General features: G+C 37.3%; 1 protein-coding gene across 3 annotated transcripts in view; it reads left to right on the top strand.

The window, feature by feature from the left end:
• The window catches only part of LOC137064601 (DNA-binding protein RFX7), a 94,165-nt gene that overhangs the window by 62,341 nt on the left and 13,221 nt on the right, over positions 1 to 18,603 (top strand). For 2 of the 3 annotated variants that reach the window (XM_067436022.1, XM_067436021.1), the window contains exon 2: positions 356 to 389. The exons of the other annotated variant lie outside the window; for it this stretch is intronic. In XM_067436022.1, the coding sequence (XP_067292123.1) occupies positions 356 to 389 (34 nt within the window). The remainder of the gene's footprint in view (positions 1 to 355; positions 390 to 18,603) is intronic. 3 annotated transcript variants of the gene reach the window in all.

The following is an 18,603-nucleotide window of genomic DNA, read 5'->3' as shown; positions in this document are numbered from 1 at the left end:
TCTAATTAACCCACTGATGTCTCATATGGACTACTGTGATGATGTTTTTATTCCCTTTCTGGACATGGACAGTATAGTGTGCATACACTTGCATACGCTCTCGGACTAAATATAAAATATCTTAAACTGTGTGTGAAGATGAACGGAGGTCTTACGGGTGTGGAGCGACATTAGGGAGAGGAGTTAATGACAGACGTTTCATTTTTGGGTGAACTAACCCTTTAAATTAGTGCACGCACCTCCCAGAAATGCCCTGCCTGTTATCAGCAACTCAACAGTCTTGTTCTTTTCGCTGTTTATTCTTTTCCACACAAGCACAACCACACTAACAATCCTTGTTTTTCTTGTTTTGCAGCAAATCTGTACAATCAAAAGTGGAGACTATATTGGTAAGCGTCCCGTGTCATTACTTATGAACATTTATTTGTATTATCACTGACAGCAAGTTGCAGTGTAGCTTGACAAGCTTAAGTACACTGTATTCTTTAGCGGAAGAATTTTTTGTTTTTAAATATTATTTATAAATGTAACATTAGTGAATATTGATATCATATTGCTGGTGCCAGTGTTTATGAAGTTAATGGACATTTTTGGAGATGATATTGGATAAATATTTAATCAAATTGTGTTTTAAACAGTGAATTTTTAAATTATTTTGCTAATTTTCTTTCAAATATAACCCTCTACGCACACCTTAGCAATAGAGTCGCCATTGGCTAGTAAATTCTTTAGTTTAGTCGGCATACTTTATATATTACACCAAATTAATTATTATCTTTGTAAAATGGCACAGCTGTTTAAATGTCTGAACGTACACTCTTAACATCAGTCAATCGAGCATTAGACTATGTTATGATATTATGATAATCAAGCACTATTTAATGATAAAACTTTAATAATTAGAACTAAAATTAATAATTTGAAATAATTAGTACTGTTGGTAACCATGAATGAATGTAAATTTGTCATTTAACTGAACTTTGGACAGGTGGTGGCGCTTAAGAAATTGTTTGTGTTTCTATAAAAAAATAGATAATAGTATTTTAATGATAAGATAGTATTAATAATACTAATTCTATTACTAATAACTATATACAACGCACTAAGGTTTGATGAGCTGCTGGGTTCATGAATATTAATCACTTTGACAGCATACGCTCGAACTGATTTGCTGAAATCAAAACAGGGACAGGAAAAGAGGAGTGCCAGCCAATGAGATTGCCGTTTGTGTATTAGCTCCGCCCACTAACGGAAAAAAACGGCAAATCTTCTGCTGGTTCGTAAAAGCTGAATAATTCTAAACGAACTCTGGTATTTTGACAGGAAAATACAACAAAGAATATTGTTAACATGGTGTGTGTGTGTGTGTGTGTGTGTGTGTGTGTGTGTGTGTGTGTGTGTGTGTGTGTGTGTGTGTGTGTGTGTGTGTGTGTGTGTGTGAGTGTGAGTGTGAGTGTGAGTGTGAGTGTGAGATGCACTCAGCAAAGCCATGGCGAGTTGTGTGCTTTCACACTAGAGTTTACGGTATGTCGTCAGATTATATGCGAAACTTATTCGTAGCCTCTAACACACACACACACACACACACACACACACTGGCAAGTTAAATCTAAGCATTTATTAGCCAATGCCTAATGATAGATATTTAGAGTGAAGAGTGAGTGAACATTTACTCACATTGTAGAGGGTTATAATTGCTATAGTTTTATATTGTTAAAAAAATATATAGTTAGGCTATTGTATATCATTTTCTTTATGTAATTTCAGAATTAGCAACATTCAAAACTTTAAAAATGTTGCGCATTCACATATTAAGGAGATGTTACTGATTAGATACAATATGTTTTTAGTTGAAAAATCTTAAATTATGTTTTATAATCTTACGTTCCACTGGGTCCACACCGACCCGGGAATCCAATGGGAATATACACAGTTTATTTATTTATTTTTTATTTTTATGCATTCCAAGGGTTAGTTTCTACTACTTCTCCACGATGATGTAGGGTTAAAGAGGTGATGAGAAATCAAATTTTCCTTGATCTTGTGACATATAAAAGGTCTTTACCATTAAAACATCCGGCAAGTTTCAGAGCTTAAAACAACGTCCTCGTTATAAACAAAGCACGTATTTAATCACACTCCAAAACAGCTTGTTTTGATATTGTGGGATCTGTGATGTCACACAGGTGAACATATTTGCATATGCCCCGCCCACAGGCGTTCAGTCGCTTAATGGCTGACATTTATCTACACAAGATGTGAGCGTTGCGTCAAAAGTAAAGAGAAGCCATTATAATGACTGACGCCGTCTACACTGATACAGATGTGCGTTCAGTTACTGACATTATAATGACTGACGCCGTCTACACTCATACAGATGTGCGTTCAGTTTCTGACATTATAATGACTGACGCCGTCTACACTGATGCAGATGTGCGTTCAGTTACTGACATTATAATGACTGACGCCGTCTACACTGATGCAGATGTGCGTTCAGTTTCTGACATTATAATGACTGACGCTGTCTACACTGATACAGATGTGCGTTCAGTTTCTGACATTATAATGACTGACGCCGTCTACACTGATGCAGATGTGCGTTCAGTTTCTGACATTATAATGACTGACGCTGTCTACACTGATACAGATGTGCGTTCAGTTTCTGACATTATAATGACTGACGCCGTCTACACTGATGCAGATGTGCGTTCAGTTTCTGACATTATAATGACTGACGCTGTCTACACTGATACAGATGTGCGTTCAGTTACTGACATTATAATGACTGACGCCGTCTACACTGATGCAGATGTGCGTTCAGTTTCTGACATTATAATGACTGACGCTGTCTACACTGATACAGATGTGCGTTCAGTTACTGACATTATAATGACTGACGCCGTCTACACTGATACAGATGTGCGTTCAGTTTCTGACATTATAATGACTGACGCCGTCTACACTGATGCAGATGTGCGTTCAGTTTCTGACATTATAATGACTGACGCCGTCTACACTGATGCAGATGTGCGTTCAGTTTCTGACATTATAATGACTGACGCCGTCTACACTGATGCAGATGTGCGTTCAGTTTCTGACATTATAATGACTGACGCCGTCTACACTGATGCAGATGTGCGTTCAGTTTCTGACATTATAATGACTGACGCTGTCTACACTGATACAGATGTGCGTTCAGTTTCTGACATTATAATGACTGACGCCGTCTACACTGATGCAGATGTGCGTTCAGTTTCTGACATTATAATGACTGACGCCGTCTACACTGATGCAGATGTGCGTTCAGTTTCTGACATTATAATGACTGACGCCGTCTACACTGATGCAGATGTGCGTTCAGTTTCTGACATTATAATGACTGACGCCGTCTACACTGATACAGATGTGCGTTCAGTTTCTGACATTATAATGACTGACGCCGTCTACACTGATACAGATGTGCGTTCAGTTTCTGACATTATAATGACTGACGCCGTCTACACTGATACAGATGTGTGTTCAGTTTCTGACATTATAATGACTGACGCCGTCTACACTGATACAGATGTGTGTTCAGTTTCTGACATTATAATGACTGACGCCGTCTACACTCATACAGATGTGCGTTCAGTTTCTGACATTATAATGACTGACGCCGTCTACACTGATGCAGATGTGCGTTCAGTTTCTGACATTATAATGACTGACGCCGTCTACACTGATGCAGATGTGCGTTCAGTTTCTGACATTATAATGACTGACGCCGTCTACACTGATGCAGATGTGCGTTCAGTTTCTGACATTATAATGACTGACGCCGTCTACACTAATACAGATGTGCATTCAGTTTCTGACATTATAATGACTGACGCCGTCTACACTGATGCAGATGTGCGTTCAGTTTCTGACATTATAATGACTGACGCCGTCTACACTAATACAGATGTGCATTCAGTTTCTGACATTATAATGACTGACGCCGTCTACACTGATGCAGATGTGCGTTCAGTTTCTGACATTATAATGACTGACGCCGTCTACACTAATACAGATGTGCATTCAGTTTCTGACATTATAATGACTGACGCCGTCTACACTGATGCAGATGTGCGTTCAGTTTCTGACATTATAATGACTGACGCCGTCTACACTGATGCAGATGTGCGTTCAGTTTCTGACATTATAATGACTGACGCCGTCTACACTGATGCAGATGTGCGTTCAGTTTCTGACATTATAATGACTGACGCCGTCTACACTGATGCAGATGTCCGTTCAGTTTCTGACATTATAATGACTGACGCCGTCTACACTGATGCAGATGTGCGTTCAGTTTCTGACATTATAATGACTGACGCCGTCTACACTAGCTGCGTTTCCATTACAGATTTGCGAAAAACTTTTGCGATATTTCTTAAATGTCGATAAAAAACTGTTGCGAAATGACAGCGTTTCCATAGCTGCGGTTATGCGACTAAAACATATTACTTTCCTCTCGCGATAGGTCATTCCAAAACGATGGCACTTGGTAGGTTTGTACATCTCATCCACTAGCCATTATTTTTATTGGAAGGACACGTGTGTTATCCAAGCATTAATGGCAAGGAAAGCCCCTTAGGTTACTTAATCGGCACGGATATGAGGTGTGTGTGTGTGTGTGTGTCAGATCTGCTTCAAGGTCTTCATGATAATGTAGCATTTCTGTGTTTAGCATCCAGTATTACTGTAATCCTATATTGTCTTTTATGAGTTTAATAAAAAACTCCGTCTCGTCTTCTCTCCAAACCGAACCATCATCTGTAAAGAATGATCGACTCTTACGCGCGCCAGGTTGACGCAAATAGAGTAGAGCGAAATGTTTGAATTTGCATGTTAACTCAAATGTTTGTTGTTTTTTTTTTTTTTTTTTTTTTTACCACTTTCGTTATTTTGGCTAGATATTTCGTTTGATGGGCATGTGAATTCATTTTAGAAATGCTTTGGAAAAGAAAAAAATGGCATTTAATAAACGAAATATTTTTTTTTAAATGAAGACCGCGTTTGGAGTGAGTGCAAAATAATTAGTTCCCTGAGTCCACAAATAAAAATAGACAGTTTATAGTTTATAATTATGTCTTGAACTTATCTGTATAGCTAAAAATGACAAGATTATTGTAAATTGTTTCATCTCTCTTAAAGGAAGAAGGAAAAAATGAGAACGTCGCCGCTTTTATCGGCCGTGGGTTAAAGAAAACATAGCCTAACTACGAAACTAAATAGGGACTAAACATTAGCCTGTTATAGTATTATTTTAATTTATATGTTGATTATGAAAAGTGAGCAGCATGAATAAGAATCGCAATATGTTTGAGACCTGGGGTCACATGATTTTGATCAATTCGAGTTTTATTTTCTAGAAAGTCTTTCTTAAAAAAAAAAAATCGTTTTGTATAAATTGTATTTTTATTTGTATCGATGTTTCATCAATTAATTGCCTGTTTATTAAATAAGAAACAAACTAAGATCGTCTGGAATGGAGTGACGTGCGTAACTGGCCTGTTTCCTCGGCCTTTGAGTAAGGCTGAAAATACAGACTAGCTCTTTCTGTTTTAATAAATTTCTTGAAAATATGTCTTAATTACAGTATATATAGCCTGTAGTCCTTATTAGGAGAAAATATATGTCCTTTTAACTACATTATCTTGTTATTACGACACAATTGAGTGGGAAATATAATATATAGGCCCTATGTTGCAGCAATGCGTCACCGCAACAGGTGACATGTAAATGCGAAAAAAACGTTTCCATTGCAGTTTTGCGAAAATGTCCTTTTTCGAATCGCCTGAAAAACCACCTCATGAGAGCGTAAAAACTTTTTTGCGATATATGGGAGTTTTTGCGAAATTGCCGCGTTTCCATTAGGCGTGTTTTCAATTCGCAATTTCAATATGCGCAATTTGAAGGGTAATGGAAACGCGCCTATTGATGCAGATGTGCGTTCAGTTTCTGACATTATAATGACTGACGCCGTCTACACTGATACAGATGTGCGTTCAGTTTCTGACATTATAATGACTGACGCCGTCTACACTGATGCAGATGTGCGTTCAGTTTCTGACATTATAATGACTGACGCCGTCTACACTGATGCAGATGTGCGTTCAGTTTCTGACATTATAATGACTGACGCCGTCTACACTGATGCAGATGTGCGTTCAGTTTCTGACATTATAATGACTGACGCCGTCTACACTGATACAGATGTGCGTTCAGTTTCTGACATTATAATGACTGACGCCGTCTACACTGATGCAGATGTGCGTTCAGTTTCTGACATTATAATGACTGACGCCGTCTACACTGATGCAGATGTGCGTTCAGTTTCTGACATTATAATGACTGACGCCGTCTACACTGATGCAGATGTGCGTTCAGTTTCTGACATTATAATGACTGACGCCGTCTACACTGATACAGATGTGCGTTCAGTTTCTGACATTATAATGACTGACGCCGTCTACACTGATGCAGATGTGCGTTCAGTTTCTGACATTATAATGACTGACGCCGTCTACACTGATGCAGATGTGCGTTCAGTTTCTGACATTATAATGACTGACGCCGTCTACACTGATGCAGATGTGCGTTCAGTTTCTGACATTATAATGACTGACGCCGTCTACACTGATACAGATGTGCGTTCAGTTACTGACATTATAATGACTGACGCCGTCTACACTGATGCAGATGTGCGTTCAGTTTCTGACATTATAATGACTGACGCCGTCTACACTGATGCAGATGTGCGTTCAGTTTCTGACATTATAATGACTGACGCCGTCTACACTGATGCAGATGTGCGTTCAGTTTCTGCCATTATAATGACTGACGCCGTCTACACTGATGCAGATGTGCGTTCAGTTTCTGACATTATAATGACTGACGCCGTCTACACTGATACAGATGTGCGTTCAGTTTCTGACATTATAATGACTGACGCCGTCTACACTGATGCAGATGTGCGTTCAGTTTCTGACATTATAATGACTGACGCCGTCTACACTGATGCAGATGTGCGTTCAGTTTCTGACATTATAATGACTGACGCCGTCTACACTGATGCAGATGTGCGTTCAGTTTCTGACATTATAATGACTGACGCCGTCTACACTGATACAGATGTGCGTTCAGTTTCTGACATTATAATGACTGACGCCGTCTACACTGATGCAGATGTGCGTTCAGTTTCTGACATTATAATGACTGACGCCGTCTACACTGATGCAGATGTGCGTTCAGTTTCTGACATTATAATGACTGACGCCGTCTACACTGATGCAGATGTGCGTTCAGTTTCTGACATTATAATGACTGACGCCGTCTACACTGATGCAGATGTGCGTTCAGTTTCTGACATTATAATGACTGACGCCGTCTACACTGATGCAGATGTGCGTTCAGTTTCTGACATTATAATGACTGACGCCGTCTACACTGATGCAGATGTGCGTTCAGTTTCTGACATTATAATGACTGACGCCGTCTACACTGATGCAGATGTGCGTTCAGTTTCTGACATTATAATGACTGACGCCGTCTACACTGATGCAGATGTGCGTTCAGTTTCTGACATTATAATGACTGACGCCGTCTACACTGATGCAGATGTGCGTTCAGTTTCTGACATTATAATGACTGACGCCGTCTACACTGATACAGATGTGCGTTCAGTTTCTGACATTATAATGACTGACGCCGTCTACACTGATACAGATGTGCGTTCAGTTTCTGACATTATAATGACTGACGCCGTCTACACTGATGCAGATGTGCGTTCAGTTTCTGACATTATAATGACTGACGCCGTCTACACTGATGCAGATGTGCGTTCAGTTTCTGACATTATAATGACTGACGCCGTCTACACTGATACAGATGTGCGTTCAGTTTCTGACATCTGCCGACAACAGGACAAATGGATCAAAACCAAGATCGTTCGCTTTGATTGGCCAGTTTTAACCGCTGGTTTGCGTCTCTGTAGGAAGGATCTCAGCGTCAGAAACAAGTGGATGGTTTATTTTAATAGTGTCCTGAATCACGTTGGAGGATTATGTTTGTTCAGAGCATTTTACTTTGAAAACGAGGCACAGTGTAATGAAGAGTTCGCATAGAAACGTTTGTTTAAAGATGAAGCCGCGACTCGACTCGACTTGGATCTGATAGCAGCTGCATCACAAACCATAATTTCATAATACTTTGTCTGAAAATGTGGGTTTATGGGAATAATATTTTCATTAGTGAGGTGCTGTTGACACTGTTTTTGCAAAAGCCAATCATAGCGGTGGGTGTTTACTGACAAGCCTTAGAAGGAAGGTTGAAAGCAATTGTTTTCTGCGTATATTTGTTTTTTGAGCAAAATGCTTTATTAATATTCTAGGGAACATAATACAACCAACATCATGGCCCCTTTAAATAATAAATACAAGTTTTATAAATGTCAGCATTATGTTGACCATTTGCTACCCAGCTATCTAGTTATTGTTATCAGCATCTGGTTCATTCATATGTTCATTTTGAGATTATTAGCGATATTCATTCTTGTAGGAATGTGTGTCATCTGCATTATGATCTTTAATATGTTTTTTAGCAATGTTTTTTTTGATAGGCCAGTACCAGTCATTCCTAACATGCATTTGTATGCATAATGTTTGACATACTGGGTGAAATTACTCACTATTTTTCAGCCTTTTTGTAAAATGTTATATATTTTTTTTATTATCATTTATTTTTCATGTCAGTATAACAATATGTTGTTATTATTGTACTTCCCCCCCCCATATGTTTACAAATATGTTTTAAAATGTCAATTAGGTTTAGATCAGTATAACTTATTCACAGACATTAATTGAACTTACAGCAATATTTACTATATCACTCAGCTCGTGTGTACCATGATAACTCTGTGAAATACTTGAATGATCATATAAATATCATGGTATATGGGTATGGTAATCATATTAATTTAATATGGTGTTACTATAAACTGTACCACGGTACTTTTTCAATGTAAATTCTCTGTCTTTGAGCAGAATTGATGTAAACGAGCTTCTTGTAAATGTGTCAAATGATTAACATAATGCTTTCCAACTCAAGCACCAAGTAGTTCATTGCACACGTTTTGGGCTGTTTTGCAGATGAATAGTTTTCTACTCCACGTTTGTTTGTTGTTAAAGTAGGCCTTTTATGTAACATTTCATTAAAGTTAGGCAAACTAGACAGAAATATCCACTACATTCAACCAATAAGTTACTCTACATTTAAAGCAAGCAAAGTTTGGATCAAGCAAGGTTTGAGTTGCTTTTTTTTCCGGTTAGCACACATTTAAGTTTATAATGAAATGGAAATAGAGTTGAATGTTTATCGTCACATGGCCAGGCTGGTGGAAATTATTTTAAGTACATCTATACAGTAGATTCACAGCTTTTCAACTGTGTGCAAATGTACAAATAAACAGTACAGTAATGTAATAAGCTACTTATTACTATGGTTTTACCGGGTGTTTGTTAGGGACAACATGATGCAAAGTGGCCTATGTAACAGCAATATGATAAAAGACACATGATCAATTAATAGTTTAATCAGTTTAATAATCAATATGAATGATTCCTTTACCTGGTAATATACTTAATTAATGTGACTGTAGCTGTTTGTGGAAGCAATGCTGTAATGTGGTGTGTTATTATACAATTTGTAACAGGTTTGTGTTTATCTGTATGTTATAAACAAGGCTTATCCAACCAGAATTTAGAGTTCAATCAATCAATCAATCAAACTTTATTTGTATAGCACCTTCCAACAACCAAAAGGAGGACCAAGGTGCTTTACATTTAGAACAGAAAAATATCTACAATAAATAATATATTAATACATGAAGCAATAACCAAAGGAACAGTTACACAAAATACAAAAATAAAATTCAAAAATAAAATTCAAAGTGCCACAGTGCTACTGTGTGTTAAAAGCCAGTTTAAATAAATGCGTTTTTAACCTGGACTTGAATAGGGCCAGGTCTGTAAGAACACGCAGGTCTACTGGTAGAGTGTTCCAAAGTTTAGGAGCAGCAAAAGCAAATGAACGATCGCCCCACTGCTTGCACCGGGACCTCGGAACAACTAGCCTCATCTGGTCAGCCGACCGGAGGGCTCTGTTTGGACGGTGGACACTTAAAATCTCTGATAAATAAGGTGGCGCAAGGCCATTGAGAGCTTTAAAGGCAAACATTAAAATTTTAAAATCAACACGGTACCTAACCGGGAGCCAGTGGAGAGAACAGAGAACTGGACTAATATGGCTGTGTCTAGATGTACCGGTTAGAAGACGAGCAGCTGCATTCTGTACCAGTTGGAGACGATGGAGTGAAGACTGTGTGATGCCAATGTAGAGTGCGTTACAGTAATCAATGCGTGAGCTGATAAAAGCATGAATTGCCTTTTCCAGATCACTGCGGCACAGAAAAGGCTTTACTTTGGCTAAAAGTCGCAGCTGGAAAAAGCTTGCTTTTACTACAGAGTTAATTTGTTTGTTAAAATTCAGATCTCTGTCAAAGATCACCCCCAGATTCTTTATTGCCTCACTAACTTGAGGGGTTGTGCTTGATGATAAATCGTGGTGTAAAATAGGGGAACCAAAAATAATGTATTCCGTTTTACTCTCATTCAGATGAAGAAAGTTTCGTGAAAGCCATAGTTTAATCTCAGATAGGCAACTATGCAAGGAGTCTAGAGCTGAACCATCATTTGGAAGCACAGGCATATAGACCTGGAGGTCGTCTGCATATAGGTGGAAAGACAGATTGTGCTTGGCAATAATGGAACCAAGAGGCAACATGTACAGTGAAAATAGAACAGGGCCAAGAATGGATCCTTGTGGCACTCCAGAGGACAGAGGAGCAGTGGATGACGAAAATTCATTGATCATAACTGAAAAGCTCCTGTTGTTCAAGTAGGAGCGAAACCACTGCAGGACTGAACCCGTGAGGCCGACCTGTTGAGCAAGGCGGGCGATAAGTACTGAATGGTCCACAGTGTCGAAAGCTGCTGTTAGATCCAGCATCACCAACAGCACAGATCTTTTAGCATCAAGGGATAGAAGGATGTCGTTGTGGACTTTCAGCAGCGCAGACTCAGTGCTATGTCGTGACCTAAAACCAGACTGAAACTTTTCTAAAATTGAGTTATTTTCTAAAAAAGGCTGTAACTGTGATAGCACAACTTTTTCTAGGACCTTTGATAAAAATGGTAAATGTGAGACAGGTCTAAAATTAGACAAAATGTCGGGATCCAGGTTGGGTTTTTTTAAAAGTGGTCTGACCACTGCGTGCTTGAAGACAGTTGGGACAGTCCCTGAGTTGAGGCAGCTGTTAATGAGCGAGAGGACGCACGGTCCAACAGTATCAAAGACCTGTTTGAGCACCTTGGTTGGAACAATATCGAGGGGGCAGTTGGTGGGTGACAACCCCTGTACCACCTCAGAAAGGCGTGATAAAGACACCGGTTCAAATCGTTCAAACACTGCAGGTGAGACAACAGGAGGGACAGCATTGGTGTAAAAAGTACTGTTCATATTCTGCCTAACAGAGGATACTTTCTCGACAAAATAATTCAAAAAGTTTTCACAGATGGATTCTGACACCTTGCTCAAGACATTGCAAGGTGGATTAATAACAGACTGTATTGTGTTAAATAAAGTCCTTGGACGATTGCAGCTGGTGGAAATAATGTTCGACAGATATTGGCGTTTGGCCTCTTTAACAGCCTTTTGGTAGCTTGCCAAACTGTCTTTTAGTATATCCAGTGACACATGCAATCTATCTTTCCTCCACCTGCGTTCGGCCTGTCTGCAGCAGCGCCTAAAGGTGCGGGTGGTGTCATTTAGCCAGGGTTCCGGTGCAGTGCTGGCGGGTTTACGCCTAAAAGGTGCAATAGAATCCAAAATCTCTGAACAGGAAGAATAAAAAATGGAAATCAGGTCATCCGGACATAGCGGAGAGGCCTGATCAACCTGGGTATATAAGCTAGTGTTCATGAAAGCAGCTGTAAATTGCCCAGCCGTGGATGGAGTAATGACACGGCGGCGACAGGCAGGAGTAATAGACCTGGTTCTGAGAGGGGTTACAAAATCAAATAAAATAGGAAAGTGGTCTGAGATGGAAGTATGGCATATCCTACTGAGGGACACAGGGAGACCATGGGAGATAATGAGGTCAAGAGTGTGTCCTAAGTGATGTGTGGGACCATTAACTGATTGTATTAAATTAAAAGAGTCAAGAAGGCTTAGAAACTCCCTTGCCATTGGGTTAGATGGGCAGCAGACATGAATGTTAAAATCACCACAAATCAATAGATCGTCATAATTCGGCATGAGCTCAGCTAGGAGCTCAGAAAATTCTTGAATAAAAGCCTTATTAAATTGTGGTGGACGATAGACAACTGCACATAGAACAGGAGACCCTAACTCAATAAGAAATAGTTGCAGCTCAAAACTACTGAAGTTATTTGATGGAATTATGCGACAGTTATATGTGTGCTTGAAAACAGAGGCCAGACCACCACCGCGGCCAGATGCTCGCGGTGTGCTGAGGAAGAAATAGCCAGGAGGGAGGAGCTCAGTGAAAGCACTGTTGTCACCTGGTTTCAGCCAGGTCTCAGTCAGCAGAAGAAAATCCAGATCGTTTGTGGAGATGAAGTCGTTCAGGATAAAAGTCTTATTTGTGAGTGATCGGGTGTTTAGGAGAGCCAAACGTACTGCTGTGCAGCTCTCAGACTGCAGCGCAGCGCGGTTGAGCGGGCGGAGGTGCTCCAGCACACAGCCCCGTCTCTGAAGCCTGACAGGCCGGCAACGCGGAAGCGAGCCGCTGACATCGGGGATAGCAGACGTGAGCCAGCGGTGGGAGTAATCCAGAGAGCGGCAGTAGTAAAACATGCCGTGATTCGATGGTAATCTGTTCCGTGAACGGCGAGGATCATGTTCACCGGAGGAAGCCAGGTAAGCTTTGAAGTAAACGAGGACTCCTCCTCTCTTTCCGCGTCTCTTGTAGCGTTTATTCCGTGGTAACGGAAAGATAGACCACCGTAGATAGGCCGGGATAGATGCTAGGAGAGGTGGCGGCGACTTTGATTCATTGACGCCGTGAACGGGCAAATTGTTCACGGAGTCCCGGATCTTTAACAGTGTCAGGCGATCATAAACCAGCAGCGACGACACATTTTGAATTGCAAATAATATGGATAAAATAAACAACGATAAACTCAACAGAAGAGGACGGCAAGCCATACACAGCGGCGCCATCACTCAACCGACCAAGTCAGGAGTTGAATCTGTCTCTCCAATCAAAATTTAGAATTTAAAGGGGTACTTAATCGCTGGGAAGATGAATCTGCATTTAAACTGGGTCATTAATGTAGTATAAATGTGAAATTATTTTTGAATTTGGTGCCTTATAGACTGAGAAAAGACAGAAAATGTATTTTTGTCTCATGGGGAAGAAAGACTACAATTCCCAAAAGCCACCGCTACTGGATTACTGTGACTGAGTTAGAGAAGACACCACAATTAAAAACTGAACGTGTGTGTTCAATATAATGAGTGAGTCGCCGCGCGAGTATCACAGCACTGAGCACTAACTGCAGGAGTGAGATAAATGAGCTGAATGATGATGAGATGAGATAATCGCGACTACACTCGCGGCATACATACACAACGCGAGTTCAGTCTGGTGCGTTTCAGTTCATGCCTTTGCAAGCTTAACTTTCATAGAAATTAATTTGAGAAGTTAAAACACTTCCATTGCTCAGCATAGCTCCGTTTAAATGAGTGCCTGTAGCTGAGCTGAGCTGTTAGTGTGATCTACATCCCCCATGCGTGCGTTCAGAACATACGGAAATGGCTCCCTCTGCTGGCTGTAGTCTTTAGCCTTTGGCCAAACATTCCTCCTATGATGCAAATAACGTCAATTTGCATCATAGGAGGAATCTTTCCAGAAATAAAATGCATAAATCTCTTGTCTCAGGGGGATATGAGGGGGGAAAGCACAATCATTTGAATATACTCCAGGGTTTCTACTAATACAAGGCCATATGCCAATCACTGAAGTAACCCTTTAATCAGTCTGTTTCCAATCAGAATTTAGAGTTGAATCAGTTTCCAATCAGAATTTAGAGTTGAATCAGTCTGTTTACAATCAGAATTTAGAGTTGAATCAGTCTGTTTACAATCAGAATTTAGAGTTGAATTAGTTTACAATCAGAATTTAGAGTTGAATCAGTTCACAATCAGAATTTAGAGTTGAATCAGTTTACAATCAGAATTTAGAGTTGAATCAGTTTCCAATCAGAATTTAGAGTTGAATCAGTCTGTTTACAATCAGAATTTAGAGTTGAATCAGTCTGTTTACAATCAGAATTTAGAGTTGAATTAGTTTACAATCAGAATTTAGAGTTGAATCAGTTCACAATCAGAATTTAGAGTTGAATCAGTTTACAATCAGAATTTAGAGTTGAATCAGTTTACAATCAGAATTTAGAGTTGAATCAGTCTGTTTACAATCAGAATTTAGAGTTGAATCAGTTTACAATCAGAATTTAGAATTGAATCTGTTTACAATCAGAATTTAGAGTTGAATCAGTTTACAATCAGAATTTAGAGTTGAATCAGTTTACAATCAGAATTTAGAGTTGAATCAGTCTGTTTACAATCAGAATTTAGAGTTGAATCAGTTTACAATCAGAATTTAGAGTTGAATCAGTTTACAATCAGAATTTAGAGTTGAATCAGTTTACAATCAGAATTTAGAGTTGAATCAGTTTACAATCAGAATTTAGAATTGAATCAGTTTACAATCAGAATTTAGAGTTGAATCAGTTTATAATCAGAATTTAGAGTTGAATCAGTTTACAATCAGAATTTAGAGTTGAATCAGTTTACAATCAGAATTTAGAGTTGAATCAGTTTACAATCAGAATTTAGAGTTGAATCAGTTTACAAACAGAATTTAGAGTTGAATCAGTTTACAATCAGAATTTAGAGTTGAATCCGTTTACAATCGGAATTTAGAGTTGAATCCGTTTACAATCAGAATTTAGAGTTGAATCAGTTTACAATCAGAATTTAGAGTTGAATCAGTTTACAATCAGAATTTAGAGTTGAATCAGTCTGTTTACAATCAGAATTTAGAGTTGAATCAGTCTGTTTACAATCAGAATTTAGAGTTGAATCAGTCTGTTTACAATCAGAATTTAGAGTAGAATCCGTTTACAATCAGAATTTAGAGTTGAATCAGTTTACAATCAGAATTTAGAGTTGAATCAGTCTGTTTACAATCAGAATTTAGAGTTGAATCAGTCTGTTTAAAATCAGAATTTAGAGTTGAATCAGTTTACAATCAGAATTTAGAGTTGAATCAGTCTGTTTACAATCAGAATTTAGAGTTGAATCCGTTTACAATCAGAATTTAGAGTTGAATCAGTTTACAATCAGAATGTAGAGTTGAATCAGTTTACAATCAGAATTTAGAGTTGAATCCGTTTACAATCAGAATTTAGAGTTGAATCAGTCTGTTTACAATCAGAATTTAGAGTTGAATCAGTTTACAATCAGAATTGAGTTGAATCCGTTTACAATCAGAATTTAGAGTTGAATCAGTCTGTTTACAATCAGAATTTAGAGTTGAATCAGTCTGTTTACAATCAGAATTTAGAGTTGAATCAGTCTGTTTACAATCAGAATTTAGAGTTGAATCAGTCTGTTTACAATCAGAATTTAGAGTTGAATCAGTCTGTTTACAATCAGAATTTAGAGTTGAATCAGTCTGTTTACAATCAGAATTTAGAGTTGAATCAGTCTGTTTACAATCAGAATTTAGAGTTGAATCAGTCTGTTTACAATCAGAATTTAGAGTTGAATCAGTCTGTTTACAATCAGAATTTAGAGTTGAATCAGTTTACAATCAGAATTTAGAGTTGAATCAGTTTACAATCAGAATTTAGAGTTGAATCCGTTAACAATCAGTATTTAGAATTGAATCAGTTTACAATCAGAATTTAGAGTTGAATCAGTTTACAATCAGAATTTAGAGTTGAATCCGTTTACAATCAGTATTTAGAATTGAATCAGTTTACAATCAGAATTTAGAGTTGAATCAGTCTGTTTACAATCAGAATTTAGAGTTGAATCCGTTTACAATCAGAATTTAGAGTTGAATCAGTCTGTTTACAATCAGAATTTAGAGTAGAATCCGTTTACAATCAGAATTTAGAGTTGAATCAGTTTACAATCAGAATTTAGAGTTGAATCAGTCTGTTTACAATCAGAATTTAGAGTTGAATCAGTCTGTTTACAATCAGAATTTAGAGTTGAATCAGTTTACAATCAGAATTTAGAGTTGAATCAGTCTGTTTACAATCAGAATTTAGAGTTGAATCCGTTTACAATCAGAATTTAGAGTTGAATCAGTTTACAATCAGAATGTAGAGTTGAATCAGTTTACAATCAGAATTTAGAGTTGAATCAGTTTACAATCAGAATTTAGAGTTGAATCCGTTTACAATCAGAATTTAGAGTTGAATCAGTCTGTTTACAATCAGAATTTAGAGTTGAATCAGTTTACAATCAGAATTGAGTTGAATCCGTTTACAATCAGAATTTAGAGTTGAATCAGTCTGTTTACAATCAGAATTTAGAGTTGAATCAGTCTGTTTACAATCAGAATTTAGAGTTGAATCAGTCTGTTTACAATCAGAATTTAGAGTTGAATCAGTCTGTTTACAATCAGAATTTAGAGTTGAATCAGTCTGTTTACAATCAGAATTTAGAGTTGAATCAGTCTGTTTACAATCAGAATTTAGAGTTGAATCAGTCTGTTTACAATCAGAATTTAGAGTTGAATCAGTTTACAATCAGAATTTAGAGTTGAATCAGTTTACAATCAGAATTTAGAGTTGAATCAGTTTACAATCAGAATTTAGAGTTGAATCAGTTTACAATCAGAATTTAGAGTTGAATCCGTTAACAATCAGTATTTAGAATTGAATCAGTTTACAATCAGAATTTAGAGTTGAATCAGTTTACAATCAGAATTTAGAGTTGAATCCGTTTACAATCAGTATTTAGAATTGAATCAGTTTACAATCAGAATTTAGAGTTGAATCAGTCTGTTTACAATCAGAATTTAGAGTTGAATCCGTTTACAATTTGAATTTAGAGTTGAATCAGTCTGTTTACAATCAGAATTTAGAGTTGAATCAGTCTGTTTACAATCAGAATTTAGAGTTGAATCAGTCTGTTTACAATCAGAATTTAGAGTTGAATCAGTTTACAATCAGAATTTAGAGTTAAATCAGTTTACAATCAGAATTTAGAGTTGAATCTGTTTACAATCAGAATTTAGAGTTGAATCAGTTTACAAACAGAATTTAGAGTTGAATCTGTTTACAATCAGAATTTAGAATTGAATCAGTTTACAATCGGAATTTTAAAATTGAATCAGTTTACAATCGGAATTTAGAGTTGAATCTGTTTACAATCGGAATTTAGAGTTGAATCAGTTTACAATCAGAATTTAGAGTTGAATCAGTTTACAATCAGAATTTAAAGTTCAATCAGTTTACAATCAGAATTTAGAGTTGAATCAGTTTACAATCAGAATTTAGAGTTGAATCAGTTTACAATCAGAATTTAGAGTTGAATCAGTCTGTTTACAATCAGAATTTAGAGTTGAATCAGTTTACAATCAGAATTTAGAGTTGAATCAGTCTGTTTACAATCAGAATTTAGAGTTGAATCAGTCTGTTTACAATCAGAATTTAGAGTTGAATCAGTCTGTTTACAATCAGAATTTAGAGTTGAATCAGTTTACAATCAGAATTTAGAGTTGAATCAGTTTACAATCAGAATTTAGAGTTGAACCAGTTTACAATCAGAATTTAGAGTTGAATCAGTTTACAATCAGAATTTAGAGTTGAATCAGTTTACAATCAGAATTTAGAGTTGAATCCGTTTACAATCAGTATTTAGAATTGAATCCGTTTACAATCAGAATTTAGAGTTGAATCAGTTTACAATCAGAATTTAGAGTTGAATCTGTTTACAATCAGTATTTAGAATTGAATCAGTTTACAATCAGAATTTAGAGTTGAATCAGTTCACAATCAGAATTTAGAGTTGAATCAGTTTACAATCAGAATTTAGAGTTGAATCAGTTTACAATCAGAATTTAGAGTTGAATCAGTCTGTTTACAATCAGAATTTAGAGTTGAATCAGTTTACAATCAGAATTTAGAATTGAATCTGTTTACAATCAGAATTTAGAGTTGAATCAGTTTACAATCAGAATTTAGAGTTGAATCAGTTTACAATCAGAATTTAGAGTTGAATGAGTTTACAATCAGAATTTAGAGTTGAATCAGTTTACAATCAGAATTTAGAGTTGAATCAGTTTACAATCAGAATTTAGAGTTGAATCAGTTTACAATCAGAATTTAGAGTTGAATCAGTTTACAATCAGAATTTAGAGTTGAATCAGTTTACAATCAGAATTTAGAGTTGAATCAGTTTACAATCAGAATTTAG

Source organism: Pseudorasbora parva, chromosome 25, assembly GCF_024679245.1.
Source record: "Pseudorasbora parva isolate DD20220531a chromosome 25, ASM2467924v1, whole genome shotgun sequence".
In the NCBI taxonomy this organism is placed as follows: domain Eukaryota; kingdom Metazoa; phylum Chordata; class Actinopteri; order Cypriniformes; family Gobionidae; genus Pseudorasbora; species Pseudorasbora parva.
The sequence above is the reverse complement of the archived record's forward strand: the minus strand, read 5'-3'. Positions and strand labels throughout refer to the sequence as shown.